The sequence below is a fragment of the Talpa europaea genome, assembly GCF_964194135.1.
Source record: "Talpa europaea genome assembly, chromosome: 6".
NCBI classification, from domain to species: domain Eukaryota; kingdom Metazoa; phylum Chordata; class Mammalia; order Eulipotyphla; family Talpidae; genus Talpa; species Talpa europaea.
Window position 1 is genome coordinate 94,021,880 of NC_140072.1, and position 15,904 is coordinate 94,037,783.

The 15,904-nt window shown below is 39.3% G+C and overlaps 1 protein-coding gene across 2 annotated transcripts in view; it reads right to left on the reverse strand.

The window, feature by feature from the left end:
* Window positions 1–14,264, reverse strand: part of CDK8 (cyclin dependent kinase 8) — a gene marked incomplete at both ends in the record, with an annotated part of 94,439 nt that extends 80,175 nt beyond the window's left edge. For both annotated transcript variants that reach the window (XM_084234574.1, XM_084234573.1), the window contains one exon: window positions 14,137–14,264. In XM_084234574.1, coding sequence (XP_084090700.1) covers window positions 14,137–14,264 — 128 coding nt within the window. The remainder of the gene's footprint in view (window positions 1–14,136) is intronic.
* Window positions 14,265–15,904: the final 1,640 nt, after the last annotated feature.

The following is a 15,904-nucleotide window of genomic DNA, read 5'->3' on the forward strand; positions in this document are numbered from 1 at the left end:
AAATTCTCTTCAAAGTTAACATCAGAATTGTGGTATAACTGTCTGCCAGCTTACCTAACAAGAATGATAACCTTTGCGAACAAAGGCTGGTACCAATTCTACTGGCAGCAGAAGGGGCTCCAGCTTCCTAGTTACGGAGTCAAGTACAGAGATGACTGAAACTGAGACAGGTTACAAGTGACAAAATAAAGCCAAAATTCATATAAAACAGAAAAAGCAAACAAAGGGGATAGAAGGGAAGAGGGAAAGGGAAAAATTGAATGGGAAAGGGAGGTCTATGCAGGCAAGGAGAGGATGACCAAAGCCAAGCAATAGGAAATAGATAAATTACCTAAACAAGAGTGACAGTACTTAGGATTGATGCTAATAAATAAGTAGTTTGGCAACATCAATCATTTGTGATAGCAACAAACTGTAGCACCAGTATTGTTTTATTATTAAGAAATTAAGTATTGGGCCTCCCTGGTGGCACAGGCAGTTGAGTGCCGTACTGTGAAGCTGTCCGCAGCCTCTGCAGCGCGGGTTCGATCCCGGCCAGCAAGAATCCCACATGGCTCAGCAGACCTCTCTGTCTCACCTGCTGCTCCCCTCAGCAGTGTATTTCATCAGTCTGCCTGTTCTGTTTCCCGCTCTGTCTCCAGTGAATCCTCTCATGCTCCTGTGCATCTGGCCTGTACCCCAGTTCTTGTATAAAAATAAATCTTAAAAAAAAAAAAGGGCCTCCCTGGTGGTGCAGGCAGTTGAGTGCAGCGCTGTGAAGCTGTCTGCAGCCTTTGCAGAGCCGGTTTGATCCCCACTGGCCTTGGAGTAACCCACATGGTGAGCAGACCTCTCCTGTCTCGCCCGCTGCTCCCCTCAGCAGTGTATTTCGTCATTCTGCCTGTTCTGTTCCCCACTCTGTCTCTGGTGAATCCTCTCACCCTCCCGTGCCTCTAGCTTGTACCCCGGTTCTTGTATAAATAAATAAATCTTAAAAAAAAAGAAAAAAGAAATTAAGTATTAAGAAATCTGATGAAAGGGGCCTCCCCGGTGGCGCAGTGGTTGAGCGCTGGGTTGCGAAGCTGCCAGCAGCCTCTGCAGCGCCGGTTCGATCCCCGGCTGCTCCCCGGCCACCGGAGGAGGGTCCCGCATGGCGCGGAGACCTCTCCTGCCGCCCGCTGCTCCCCTCAGCAGTGTACTTCGGTCCTTCTGCCTGCTCTGCTCCCCACTCTGGCTCTGGTGAGTTCTCTCACCCTCCCGCGCTTCTGACTGTACCCAGTGCTTGTATAAATAAATAAATCTTAAAAAAAAAAAAAAAAGAAATCTGATGAAAGTACACTGAAGTAGGTATAAACATAATAACTTTTAATTTTAAACATCCACATAGGTCTTAAATCTTTTTTTTTTAAAGATTTTTTCATTTTTTATACGAGAGTTGGAGTACAGGCCAGAGACGTGGGAGGGTGAGAGGATTCACCAGAGAGAGAGAGGGGAACAGAATAGGCAGACTGATGAAATACACTGCTGAGGGGAGCAGCGGACGACACAGGAGAGGTCCACCTCGCCATGCGGGACTCTCGCCGGCCGCCCAGGAGCAAACCCACACTGCAGAGGCTGCGGTCAGCTGCACACTGCGGTGTTCAACCACCTGCGCCACCAGGGAGGCCCAGGTCTTAAATTTTGTAACCGAACTAGTCACCTAAAACAAACAATGCTGGGCCTCCCCGGTGGCGCAGTGGTTGAGCGCTGGGTTGCGAGGTTGCCCGCAGCCTCTGCGGCGCTGGTTCGATCCCCGGCTGCTCCCCGGCCACCAGAGGAGGAGGGTCCCACATGGCGTGCAGACCTCTCCTGCCGCCCGCTGCTCTCCTCAGCAGTGTGCTTCGGTCCTTCTGCCTGCTCTGCTCCCTGCTCTGGCTCTGGTGAATTCTCTCACCCTCCTGCGCCTCTGACTGTACCCAGTGCATGTGTAAACAAAGGACAAACAAACAAACAAATAAATGAAGGCATGCCTCTATTAAAAAAATAAATAAATAAAATGGTAAAGGGCAGGATAGGTTTAAAAAAAATTAAAAAAAAAAAAAAAAAACAAACAATGCTATGTGGAGAAAGAAAACTCATAGCAAAATTTCCCAAAGAATAATATTCCAAACAACTCCAACTCTACAATATATTTAACTTCCATGACTCAAATCTGTCATTATTGTATCAATTCCCAGATAAATTTTGTTTTGAGTTTTCATGTATGAGTAACTGGTACATTTTTAGAGGACATCAGATTGGACTTCAAAGAATATGAAGCCCTGACCCGTTAAGGATATTCCTGGGAAATCTACCCACACCTCACCAGTCTTACAGTGATACACGGACACTGTTTGTACTTGAGCATGATGATCAGGATGATCCAGGACCACTTAGAGAAGCAAGGACAGAAAATGCTCAAGCTTCTCTGGCTTTGTGAAAACCTCATTTGTTGCCAGTGGTGTCACCCACAGCAAATTTCACTTTAGGGATCTGGGTATTTCTGTCTCCATCTGAAAGGGTGGTATGTGCAAAGATAGATGTAAAGGACATTTACTGCAGTACTGTTTAATGAAGTTAAGAAAAAAAAAAGACATCCTAAGTGTCCATAAAGCAGAATGATGAGCTGATGAAATGAATTGCATTTTATATGCTGATACTGATCTCCAAAACACATAAACTGAAAAAGGCAAAGCACAGAATAATACATATTATACTATACAATTTATGTTTAGAGATGATGGCATGCAGATCTAATTCTGACACACAACCCAGCAGCCATTAAAGAAATGATGAATAAATGTGACTATATAAAAAATATTTAAATTGTACATGAAAAATAATACCATAAATTAAAAAAATGCACTTCTGCAAACTGGAGTGCTTATACAAAAAACTTAAGAGTAAGGTAATAAAATAACTTTTAAAATCCACTCATAGGGCCTCCCCGGTGGTGCAGCGGTTGAGCGCTGGGTTGCGAAGCTGCCCGCAGCCTCTGCAGCACCGGTTCAATCCCCGGCTGCTCCCCGGCCACCAGAGGAGGAGGGTCCCACATGGCGCACAGACCTCTCCTGCCACCCGCCACTCCCCTCAGCAGTGTACTTCGTTCCTTCTGCCTGCTCTGCTCCCTGCTCTGGCTCTGGTGAATTCTCTCACCCTCCCGCGCTTCTGACTGTACCCAGTGCATGTATAAACAAAAACAAACAAACAAATAAATAAAAAAATAAAAAATAATGCCTCTATAAAAAAATAAATAAATAAAATAAAATCCACTCATATATACATGCTTCTATATACAATACATAAGGGGCTGCTCACATTACCTCTAAAGAGGGAGACATATTTTCCTGGGTATCCTTATCTGTTATTTGAATTTTTATCAAGATAACATATAAATATTATAATCTAATCTTACTATATAATAAAATACAGCTGTTGAAAGTGGATACCTTTGACCCTGAAATTTGACTTCAAGGACTTGATACTACACTGGAGAACTGCACACATCCGGAGGTGAAGGGCCTTGCTAACTGTAATGGCTAGAACTTGGAGACTATTTAAACTATTTAAACTTTGTCTATCAGTCTGTGGTTAACTAGGTACACATTTACATGAATACATAAAAGGTGATGGCTGATTTGGAACTGTATTTACTGATGTGGAAATATGCATAATATTCTTAAATAAAAAAATAAGATCATAGCAGCTTTCATTAATCTATACTTATATTCAGAGTTATCTGGAAAACTAACAGGAAAATAAAAATTGTTTCCAAGTAGCAGAGTTAGGGATTTTAGTTTCTGTATACATTTCTGAACCATATATTTTTTTTACAATGAACATGTATCATTTTATAATCAGAAAAAAAGCTTTTTTAAAAAAAGATTTACTATCTTGACAAGCATGGAATAAAAAAATAAATAAATGTCACCTACAGGTTTAGCTTTAATAATACAGCAAAAGTTTTTCACTGCTTGGCCCTGGATAAGTTTAACCATGAAAGTACCAAAACATTTTTGATAAAACCTACAAAGAAGTGTTATAAGTTCTGGGGTCCAGAAAACTAGCTGAATTCTTCTTATAAAATATTTTACTTAATCCAGATACTTCATTACCTCCCTTGTCCTCTGTGTACCACAAGGTACAGCCTTCCACTCCCTCTGGAAAAACTCTGTCCTTGATAAGATTCTACCTACAAATTTCTGATTATTCTACAACTGCTGTGTAGAGACAATAATCTGCACAATGCAGAATTCTTGTTGTACAATGGGGTGACCTTGGGTGTCCTCTTTCTCATGACTCAATTTCTTGGCTTCTTGGATAAGACCTCTCTTTCACTATATTCTAGGTCCTCTTCTCATTCTACACACTCACCAAGCAATTTCCAGGTTACCTGAAGCTATGCAAGTACTTGGTAATTCCCAAGACAGTCTGTCTCTATCCAGGTCTTTCTCTCTCCTCTTTAGCTTTAGAGTCATGTGTCTGCTTAGTGGACATTTCTTCTCAGATGTTTAAGAGATACCTAAAATTCAATTCATCATCAAAATTCAATTCATCATCTTCCCTCTCAAGTTTTTTCCTTTGTTGTTTTGTCTGTCTACATTAATGGCATTAATATCCTGGCCAAGTCAAAATCCTGGCCAATACCCTCGCTTCTTCTCACTTATTTTTCTCTCATGTCTAATAAAGCAACAAGTCCTACTTTTTTGTTCTTCCCCACTCTCTCTGTTATTCTCTCTGCTAATTCAAGCCACTAGCATCTCTCAACCAGGATTACAGGCTATATGCACCTAACACAAGCTCCCTCTGACCTGACTGTGTTGCTCAGCAATCTTTTTAAATGATAAATTGCACTCCTTACTACCTGTTTAAAATCCCCATTGTCTTCCATATGTGCTACCTTCCTAGCATTATTTATAAGACCTCACTTACTTCTCCAATTTTATTTTTATACTCTTTGCCACCTGTTACTCCTCTGGCACTGAAATTCTTTCAATTTCCTCACCATATTATCTTTGCTTCATATCTTTGTAAATGCTACTCAGTGGAGGCTTCAAAGGGTATTGAGGAAAGCTTCAGTACCCTCTCCTCCCTGCCCCCCCATACTGAAATAAATAATTTGATTTAAAATTTGCTTATTACACATCATCTAATCCCCATCAAACTCCCTGTTCAAGCAGACTGCACCACTTCCTATATAAAGTAATTCTGGTGCCAGATGCTACTCCTCTAATCTGCACTCACTCTCCAACTCCTGATCAGTCATATTTACTGCCCATTCACATGTGTAACTTCTAATTCTCTTCTAAGTCACAGCTCAAATATTATCTTTGAGTCCTACAAGGGCAAATTAGATACCCCCACAGCAACCTATAATTTCCCTATCAAAGCCCTATCCAGCTATGTTGTAATTACCTGTCAACTTGTCTGTGTCCCTCAAAAAATCTGTAAGTTCCCCCATGAGCTGTTTACTACGGAATTCATATATCTGGCACAGAAACTGGCATGTCATAGACATTCAAGAAATACCTACCAAATAAATTATAAATATACAAATTTACAAAAAAAAACAAAAACAAACAAACAAACCACCCAGCCCCAACCCACTGCAGCTAAAAAAGAAATGACAAAGAAATACAAAATACTTAAATGACTTTAATTTTATTTTTTTAAGACTTATTTATGTATGCATACAAGAGCTGGGGTACATGCCAGAGGTGTGGGGGGTGAGAGGACTCACCAGAGACAGAATGGGGAACAGAACAGGCAGACTGACTGAAATACACTGCTGAGGGGAGCAGCAGGCAAGTCAGGAGAGGTCTGCTAAGCCATATGGGTTGCTCAGTGGCTGGCCGGGGGATCGAACTCGTGCTGCAGAGGCTGTGGACAGCTTCACAAGTTGCGTCTTCACCCCTTGCGCCACCAGGGAGGCCCAACTTAATTTTATATTTAAAAGTTGCTTCAATGATAAGTCAGCATTAGAAAGCAAACTGCAAGCATATCTTACTTTGTGTTTGACATTTTCTTGGAAATTATGTATAAACTAAATTTTTGCAAACTGAGTCACTAAAATATACTAGGGGAGCGCAGGTATTTAAAGAGATTCTTTCATAAAGTGAAAAATACGTTAAATTAATCTGTGCTATGTAAGCTGAAACTTCATGATTTATTAGTTTTCCTTTACACATATAAAAATAATTTTTCAATACTTATCTCTGCTTTATCCCAAAATATGACCCGTTTAATATAAGCCATAATACCACTGACATTGACAAGTTCTGTTGTTTATTTTTAAATTCCTTAGTTCTCCAGACAACCTACAATTTCAAGTATATATAAACACCCAAAGTAAGCCTTGCATCATGACATAAAAATTCCTCCCCTTAGGATGATTATTTAGTTTGTTTGAATTCACTGGCTCTAACAAAGTTATAGATTGGAAAGAGCTTGTTTAGAGAGAGGACTGAATTACCTTCAACAGTAGTTTAACCTAGATAATTTCATATGCACATAACAGAAGTAAACTTCAAATATGAAGCAATCAAGAAGTTTATTAAACAAAAATAAATGCTAGTTCTGATTAGAGACTAATTATATTTTCCTTAAGTTTAGAAATAGATGTTTGATTCCCATTTAAACTGATTCATTTTCAAATCATATTTCAGAAAATATTTTATGCTTTGTAGTGACTCAGTTTTCATGGGCCTTCTATATTCAGCCAATCAACAAAGTTTGCCTCCCTCTTTGACTTTTGCTTTTCAGCAACTCTGTTCTTGGTATGAATATAACCAGCCCATCAAACTTTGCTTTTCAAGGTATTTTCACAAGGCACTACTTTTCTATTCTCCTTAGTATGTTCAAGTTAAAAATTTTAGGAAATTTAAAAGGGAGACTTCTAACTAAGAATTTCAGGTACATCAAACATTAAATATTTTAAATAGCAGTTAACATTTGGCACAGTGCTGGAAACTGAGGTGAACACAAAACTAACGTAGCATAAATCTATAATATCTAACCCATAAACATCCACCAGAAAGACCCAAAGGACATATAAATATTAACCACATATACACTGAAGTAGTTACAGAATATATCTATGAAGAACTGTTTTGTGGGATATGAGCAAAGAGGGAATTATAGGAGCTGTACGTTAAGATAAAATAGTTATGATCCCTGAAGCTACATGGTAGAAGTGATTTCAGTTGAGAGGAAAACATTTCCAGCACATGGTGCTGCCTGAGAAAGATTTCAGAATAGTGGTCTGATCTGATGGAGGAGTAACAGTTGTATTTATCAGTATTTCAGAATCACTGTGGTAAGAATGCAAATATGAAAAAAAAAAAAGTGCAAATATGGAACTGGGAATAAGGTAAGCTAGCCCAGTCTTGTAAACAAAGGACAAATATCTTGGTCGAAATCAAAGACAAGGTAAACCCACTCAAAAGTAGTGTACAGCTGCTCTGAAAAGTGTGGCAGCTTTTCAAAACACTAAACATGAAGTTATCATATGACCCAGCAATTCCATACCTTCCAGGGTATATGGCCAAGAGAAATGAAAACATAACTCCCACGTGAATGTTCACAGCAGCATTATTCATAACAGCCAAATAGAAGAAACAATCCAAATGTCCACAAACTGATGAATGAAGAAACAAAATGCAGTACATTCAAACAATGTAGTATTATTCAGCCATTTAAAAGGAATGAAATAGTGACACAGGCACAACATGGATGAACCTTGAAAACATTATACTTAGTAAAAAGCAACACAAAAGCCATATATTATATAATTCCATTTATATAAAATGCCCAGAATAGGGAAATCCACAGAGACTGGAAGATTAGTGGCTGCCAAGAGTTAGAGAGAGGGGAATGCTGAGTGATTATGAATGGGTATGGGGTTTCTTTTTGAAGTAATAAAAGCATTCTGTATTAGATAGCAGTGATGGTTACACAACCTTGTGAATATACCAAAAACCAGTGGACTGCACATTTTAAAAAGGTATGTAACATATCTCAATTTTAAGGAGGTTCTCAGTGTTTTTCCTGTCATAACATATTTAAAGACATGACATAACTCCATCAACAAGGGAAGCTTATTGCTAGAGGAACTTGTTTTGAGACTGACAATAACCACACTAAGAATCTTAGAATCTTGACAATAACCATACTAAAATGTCTTCAAGTGTTAAGATGAAAATAACAGGTTCTTGACAACATCAAGAACAGCCCTGAGGTGACAAGAGATAACTAAGGACAAAAAAACACCTTAGTGGTTTCTAAGTAACAAAGAGATGACCAAGACCTACCTAAAGGTAGGTGAAGAAAAGGATTTACAAATTGTCCTGAAGGAGTAAAGGACAGTAGGATTTTTATTCTCTAGCTGCAGTTAAGAACAGAAAAAAAATTAAAAACGAAAAAGAAAGAGACAATGAGGATTGGATTCAACAATATAAGGCACTGTAGGAAAGATAACACCAGTCACAGGGAATTTGTATTCAACAACACTGACTGCACACCGTTCCCAACTTCATATGGATAAAACACTTAAAAGGTTTTTTACCTTGTAAATTTACCTTGTAAATCATAATTCTGAACACATTTGTCCAGAAAAGGTAATTCCTGAAAAAGTGGCTATGTTTGCAAATGGCCACCAATAATTTATAGTCACTTGTCATTATTTCTGTTTTCCTAGCTAAAATCCAACATGCCAGAAGCCATCTCTGTAATCTCCCATCCCAACACATCAGAGTCCCAACAAGAGAAATTCCCCCTCAATCTATTCCCACTACCATCCCAGCAGCATAGTACATACTAGCTTCTTATTCTTCATGGAGTTGAGGTCAATGTAAAATGAACTACTACCAAGGGCCATAACCAAAATGGAGTTCTTCTGTGGCAGTTTTACATACAAAAATACTCTTAAATCAGGCAAGATGGATTTCAGGAGCTGCTTGCATTCTGATTCACCCACACTTCAGTGGTGGAAAACTGCCACACAATTAAGGTGTTCACTGTATGCTGATAAATTTATCCTCATTTTAAATAACAATGAGAGATTTCATCATGACCAGTGGGCATAATGGAACATTTGTAGTACATGTACAAAGTATTACACATGCAGCAGGAGCTCAAAATGCTGGGAAGGGAAAAGGAGTGTAGAGGAAAGGCATGGGAAGAAAAATTCAAACTCACAAAATTTAATGGGGTCTATATAAGAGCACAATAATGAGCACCTATTTTTGTTCCTATTCTTCCTACAATGCCCTTTTTGACGTTCTCTTTCCCGTCTTCTAATAGTCACTTTTGAGACTTTCAGTCATCTTCTGAAAACCCTAAACAGTTGGGAGGTTCCATATGTGTTCCAACAGTACCTTGTATTATGACAGTATTCATTAAATTACTAGTTCATTTACATGTTTGTTTTGCCAGGGGCTATCTCCTCAAATTATATTTTATTCATCTTGGTATTCCCAATACCTTGCACAGTGCTTGACATACAGAAGGGTCCAATAAATATCTATTGACTAAACAAGCAAATGGATTTCAAATGTTGGGGAAAAAAAGTACAGGTAATAATCAAATGAACAAGTTCCAAATGAATTACTTTAAATTAGTTAATTTGTCAGTCTCACTACCAAGAAAATAGGTCTAACCATGAAACCTCAAAGTGGCCTAAACAATGGAACTGAATGTACTAAACATCCCAGACAGAGAAATTCAAATACAAGTGTTAAGAAATGCACAGTAAATATTCTGCTTGTCTTTTTCCACCACATTTTTTAAAGGGTATAAGAATACTCTTTATTGGGCGTAAGAAATCCCCAATGATGGATTATTCACATTGCACTTGGCATTTCTGACATCTAAAGAAATACTGAAATCAAATTGAATATAGATTAGGGTTCAGCATTACTGAGATGAAAAATTATTAAATTTCCTTTGGGAGAAATAAAAGGATCCAACCAAGTTCTAATCATAGTTAAAAATTAAAACTGAATTAAATTTCCAATGCAAACTAAATTAGAAGAGTCCCTATGCTAGCCACCAAAAAAAATGGTTCACAGAATTGGGAGCTGGTAATAGCTCATAAATCTCAACATCATATATATGAAAGAATGCAAAAGTGATATAAGGCATGTTAGGTAAAGTAATTGATAAGTCTTTGAGAGTTACCTAACTTCTTTTGGGTGGTTGATTAGAAACCATGCTAAAGTTGTGATTAAGAAATATGGAACAGTATTACTGCCTAAAATAAATTTTTTTTAGTAGTTGTTTATGATTCTTGCAAAAGTATGATATCTTACATACATAATTTTTACTTATTCAAGCCATAATGGTTAAAAAAAAAAACAAAAAAAACCCCACAACACCCTAAAAACTACTAATTCAAATCCCTAATCTCACAAAGAAATCAAGGTGAGGGCAAGTGCCCAAGGTCACAGAGGCAGAGTCTGAAATCAAAGTATAGTCTCCCCAACTTCAGCTCTTTCCCCTAGATGTACAATTTTCACATCTTAATATGCCTTATTAAAGTTTGACTGTAGACATATATATGCATATGTGTGTACATACATATCAACACACACATCTACACACACTTCTGTAACACTTGAAGAAAACAGGCCCTTCAGGGAAATACCAAGAAAGTATGCCAGTTAATTGAAAAGACTAGTACTGGAATAGGGCATTCATGCTTTCTGAATGACCCATTAAAAACCAAATCTACATGTCTATGTTTATATTAATATATTAATTATATGAAGCATAATGTTTAAACATATGATCTCTGGAGTAAGAAATCTACTTATAATCTTCTAATTCCAGCTCTGACATTTAATTTGTCTTGTAACCATGGCCAAATTTGCTTAGCCTTTCAAACCTCAGTTTCCTCACTTGTAAAAAGCACAACTGACTTGATATGGTACTTGTAAGGATTAAATAGATAATGAATATAAAGAGTTTTGCTGGGGATCCAGTACTTACTCAATAATTTAGCTATTATCATCATCACTTCTACTAATCTCTGGATTTCCGACAAAGAGTATCCTAACAAAAGTTTTCTGTATATAACAAACACACACATATACACACACTCACACTCCTAATTATAATTACCTGCTCCTTTGAACACAGCAGATTAAGACCCCTATTTATAAAAACATTAGGGTGTTTTTGTTTTTTGAGATCAAACTCATCCCAAATTGATTTTTAAATTCTACAAATGTAGAATTTTAATGGGAGTTTAGAATTTTGAACAGATTGTTTTCTGCCTTTCACACTTTTCCATTCTTTCAAACAAAATGAGTTTGGTTGCCTAAATTCTGCAAAAAGAAAATGCAACTGACTCAGAAAGAAAACGAATTCCCTCCTTCCCACTGAGTACTCTTTTGGTGTTGAGAAACAAAGGACAGTATCTCTGACAGTGAGTACAAATTATTTCCAAGATTTATTGGGCATTTAAGTTTCAACTCTATTAGTATCTTGAAATTAACACAATTACAAAAAGGTCCTTTCCCCTTGTTTGTATCATGCTGCAAATAAAATAATTCCCTTTCCCCACATTCCTTAAAATGCTCAATTTATCGAGGTATATTTGAGCAAGATATTATTACTAATTCCTAAGTCAAAGAAATGAACTTTAAAGCTGTTTTATTTCTAAAAACTTAATAAATTAAGAAGCCAGGAAGTCTGGTCTAAACAGAAATGACACAATATTTACATACATTCATTTTAACAATCAAATACGTCTAAACAAAATTTATTTATTTTAGTATAAATCTCAATATTCTCTTTGAAAGTGTTACTGTCTGAGTTCCTAGAGCACTCTGAAATTTCAATTGCAGAATATATAATTTAATTTGAAAGTAAATACTAAAAACAAACTTCTTGATCATCAACTTTATATAAAAGATTAAACAGCCATAAATTCCATTTTACCAGGACTAAAACGCATTAAATTACATTTCACTGACATAAGATCAAAAGATTCTCATAAATACAATGTTGTATTTTACCAGAGTGAGGTTATAAAAAAGAAGCCAAACCGAAAAATATTCCCTCTGGAAAACAAAAAATGTCTTAAGTAATTTTAAAACTCTCTTGACATTTGATCCATTAAAATCAACCTCATCATATAAACATCATTAAAGGTTGCTAGAAAACAAGCCCAAAGAATTATAAATGTAAAGTTTTTTTCAGAAATGCAATGCTATTTTTCAGCTATCATAAACGCTCATATACTATTTAGCTATTTTTATATGGCATAATTCTTTTAAAGTTTTGCTTAGCCTAAATTAAAATCTGACAATAAGATTAAAAAAATGTGGTTAAAAATACCTCTTGGCAATATACAATATTATTATTTTAAAATATAAAATAAAAATTAATAGAACTTGCACATTTTATTAGTTTAAATTAGTAATTTATGAAAATGGAACTGGCTTCTCTCAGAGAGATTAAAAATAATTTAAAGTCACCAGATTTTTATAAAAGATATAACTGGTCAAATGACTATGCCTAATCGTATGGGATAGGGAATTTTATGAAAATGCCCAAAATTACATAATATTAGGGAATGGAGAGATGGTTTAAGGTTTTTGAAAAATATTGTATGGAAAGTTTATGAGGATAATTTTAAAAATATATGTTACTACAGAGTAGTATGAAAAATATAATTAAACCACAGTAAACAGTATCTCCAGATGCTGATTTCTCAAATATCACCAGACTATTCAATTCAGTAAAAAGTACTTTTAAATACAGACAGCACCCAGAATATTAAGTTTTCAAATCCCTACCTTTGCAGTTATCTGTACTGCTTTAATGCTGCATGTAAGAACTTAAACATACATTTCACATTCATTAAAATTATTATTTTCCTCTCAGGGTCCATTTTAAATATGTGAGAAAGATATCTCAGTAACTCTAAGCAAAATGTTGAATAAATATATATTGCTTTTTCAATATCCAGAATACTAAAGTATTTATAAATATGGCTTCCCCCCAACTTCAGCTTTATGAATGGTTTCATTTTTTTTTCAGTGCTAATAGAGTGAACATACTTTCCTACCTAATTGAAAAAAAAAAAAGCAATTAGTTTAAACGTTAAACAGTAGCTAACCAAAGTAACAGTGCTGTTCAAGTAAAGCTACTTTATTTATAATAGAATAGAGAGATTATATAATTAATTAGCTTGGACATTATCTTTCCAGAAATTTTCCAGTGTCAAGGCAACAGGACAACATTCATTTTTACAAGATAACATGGAGTTAATAAAATACATTTTCTCTGCAACTAAGATAGTCTTCTCTTTTGTCAATATTGCAAGACATTCATCTACTGACAAAGGAAAAATGAACACTTCACTTGCCTGTTTAAGAAACTAAATTGGGAACATTACCAGTTATAGACTTAATTAAGTTATTTCTAGGGAAGAATATTTAAAGCAAAACGACTATTTCAAGTTCATCGCCTGGCTGTTAAATTTTGGGGGGGAACAGCCTGAACAAGACAGACCCTATTTGTCACTCGCCTTTTTCCCCACCACCCACCCTGCAGCAAACCCCCATTGTTCTATGTAAAAATCACAGCTAATGATAACTAAATAGCACTTGCTACATTTATGTTGCACATGATCACCAACAAGAACTCTTCAGAATCACATTTACTTGCTGCTTTCTTTCCGCCCCAATAAAACCCAAATTTGATAATAAATCCATCACAAACTGGTGAGGAAAAGGATCACAGCTTCCCTTCCAGACGGATGGATGTCACTCCAGAGGTAGGTAAGGAAATCTCCAGTAGGTTACCATAATAAATCGACCCCCAGGATCATCAAACTGACCAATACAGCGATTTTTTTTTTTTTAACCTTAGGCTATCAAAACCCTCGAAAAGTGTCCAGCCCCGGGAATAGAGGGTCCTTTTCCCGGGTAGCCACCGAAGTAGAACACAGAGGCAGCAGCATGCGGAATAGCGTGTGGCCACCACTTCCTCCCCAAACCCGGCCGGCTGGGGCAGAGGCGGGGGTCGGGAAGGGGGAGCCCGCACTCGGGCGCCCCGCGCCCCCTCCGGATACCTGCCAGGCCTGCGGGAGCGCCGCCCGGCGCGGCCACTCGCACAGACACAAACACTCACCCATCTTTCCTCTTGGCTTTGTAGACGTGACCGTAAGTGCCTCGGCCAACTTTGCAGCCCTCGTATTCAAACAGGTCCTCGACCCGCTCCCGCTCGCTGCTCAGCTTCACTTTAAAGTCATAGTCCATTGTCACAGCCTCCGGGGCCGGGGGGTCGGGTGGGTGGGGGGCGAGGGGGCAGGGGTGGGGACCGGGGAAGCACCGGCAGCCTCAGCCCCCGGGAACCCGCCCGCTCTACTCCCGGCGGCCGCAGCACCAGCCCGACCGCTGCGGCTAGAGCAGGAGGAGGCCCCGCGAGGGAGCCGCGGACATCCAGGGGGGCGGCGGGGCAGCGGCCGGCCGGGGGCGGGGGGGACGGGGGGCGGGGAGGTGCCCCCGGGCGGAGGAGAGCCGAGGGACGCGGGCTGGGGGTGGGGAGCGGGTGTCTCTGCCCTTGTCCCCGCGGGCTCCCGGGGCAACGACTCTCCAGCTCCCTCCGGTCGCGCGTTCTGCTCCCGCAGCGGGGAGCGGCGGGGCGGCCGCGGCGGACTCTCCTTCTCACGCGCGCACTCACGCCTCAGCCGCTCTCTCACACACACACGCTCACACTCACTCACTCACTCACTCACTCTCCCATACACTCCACAGAAAGGCAGCGCCGCACAACAGCCGGTACCTCCTCAGAGAGAGGAGGGAGGGAGGGGACTCGCGGAACACGGCCGCGGCTGTCGCAAAACGTCGTAAAGGCTCGGGCTGCCTCCGGCCCTCCTGCCGGCCCGCTCGGGGGCGGCCGTCCGCTCCCACCCGGGCCCGCACCCCCCGGGATTGAGGGGAAGGTGAGGGGGAGCTGCTGCCCCGCGCTGCCGCCAGACGCACCACGTGGAAGGCCCCGAGGGTGGCCGCGGCCGCGGACTACAAGGCCCAGCATGCTCGGGCCGCCCCTTCCACGACTCCACCCCCACACTGTGGAGTCTGGAGAGCGTTGCTTGATGGGATTCGTAGTTTAAGGTGTTAGTTTCAGTCACTTAGGGGATTTTTTTTTTTTTTTTTTTACAGCCTTGTCTCTAGCTAGAGTCTGATGTGCACTATAAACTTAACCAAAGAAATTCACGTGTAATGTAAGGGAGACTTGTTTGTATTAGAATCACATTTTATGCCAACTTTCAAAGAGCATTTCTAAACAGCTCGCCGACTACCAGTTGTTCCGAATCTGATAGGACTGCATAATGATATCAGATACTGACACACATTACAAACATAAAAGTGAATCAATGTCGACTATGCAAGCTACTCCGAAATAGTGTTACTCTTGTAACAGATGATCATCCAAATGCTCCCCATCCATTCAGAAGGAACATTCTTAAGGAGTATGTATGGCCTTCTGCATCACTGCCTGTAAGAAAAATTTTTAGCCGTGGAACTAAATCCACAAAAGCTAATAATGTTAATAATTTAAAGGTAGAAAAGAGTTCAGCTGGAGGAATCTTAATATTTTGGAAAAATAATAAGCTTATTTGTCTTACTCTGTTAGTTGTATGTCTATTTCTTATTTTAGATTTTATATTAATTTTTTATCTTTATGGGCCTTCCTGGTGGCGCAAGGGGTTAAGCACCACACTATGAAGCAATCCGCAGCCTCTGCAGCATGAGGGCGATCCCCAGCAGGCCAGGGAGCAAACCACATGGCCCGGCAGACCTCTCCTCTCCTCTCCTGTTCCCCTCAGCAGTGTATTTAAGTCAGTCTGCCTGTTCTGTACCCCGTTCTGTCTCTGGTGAATCCTCTCACACAC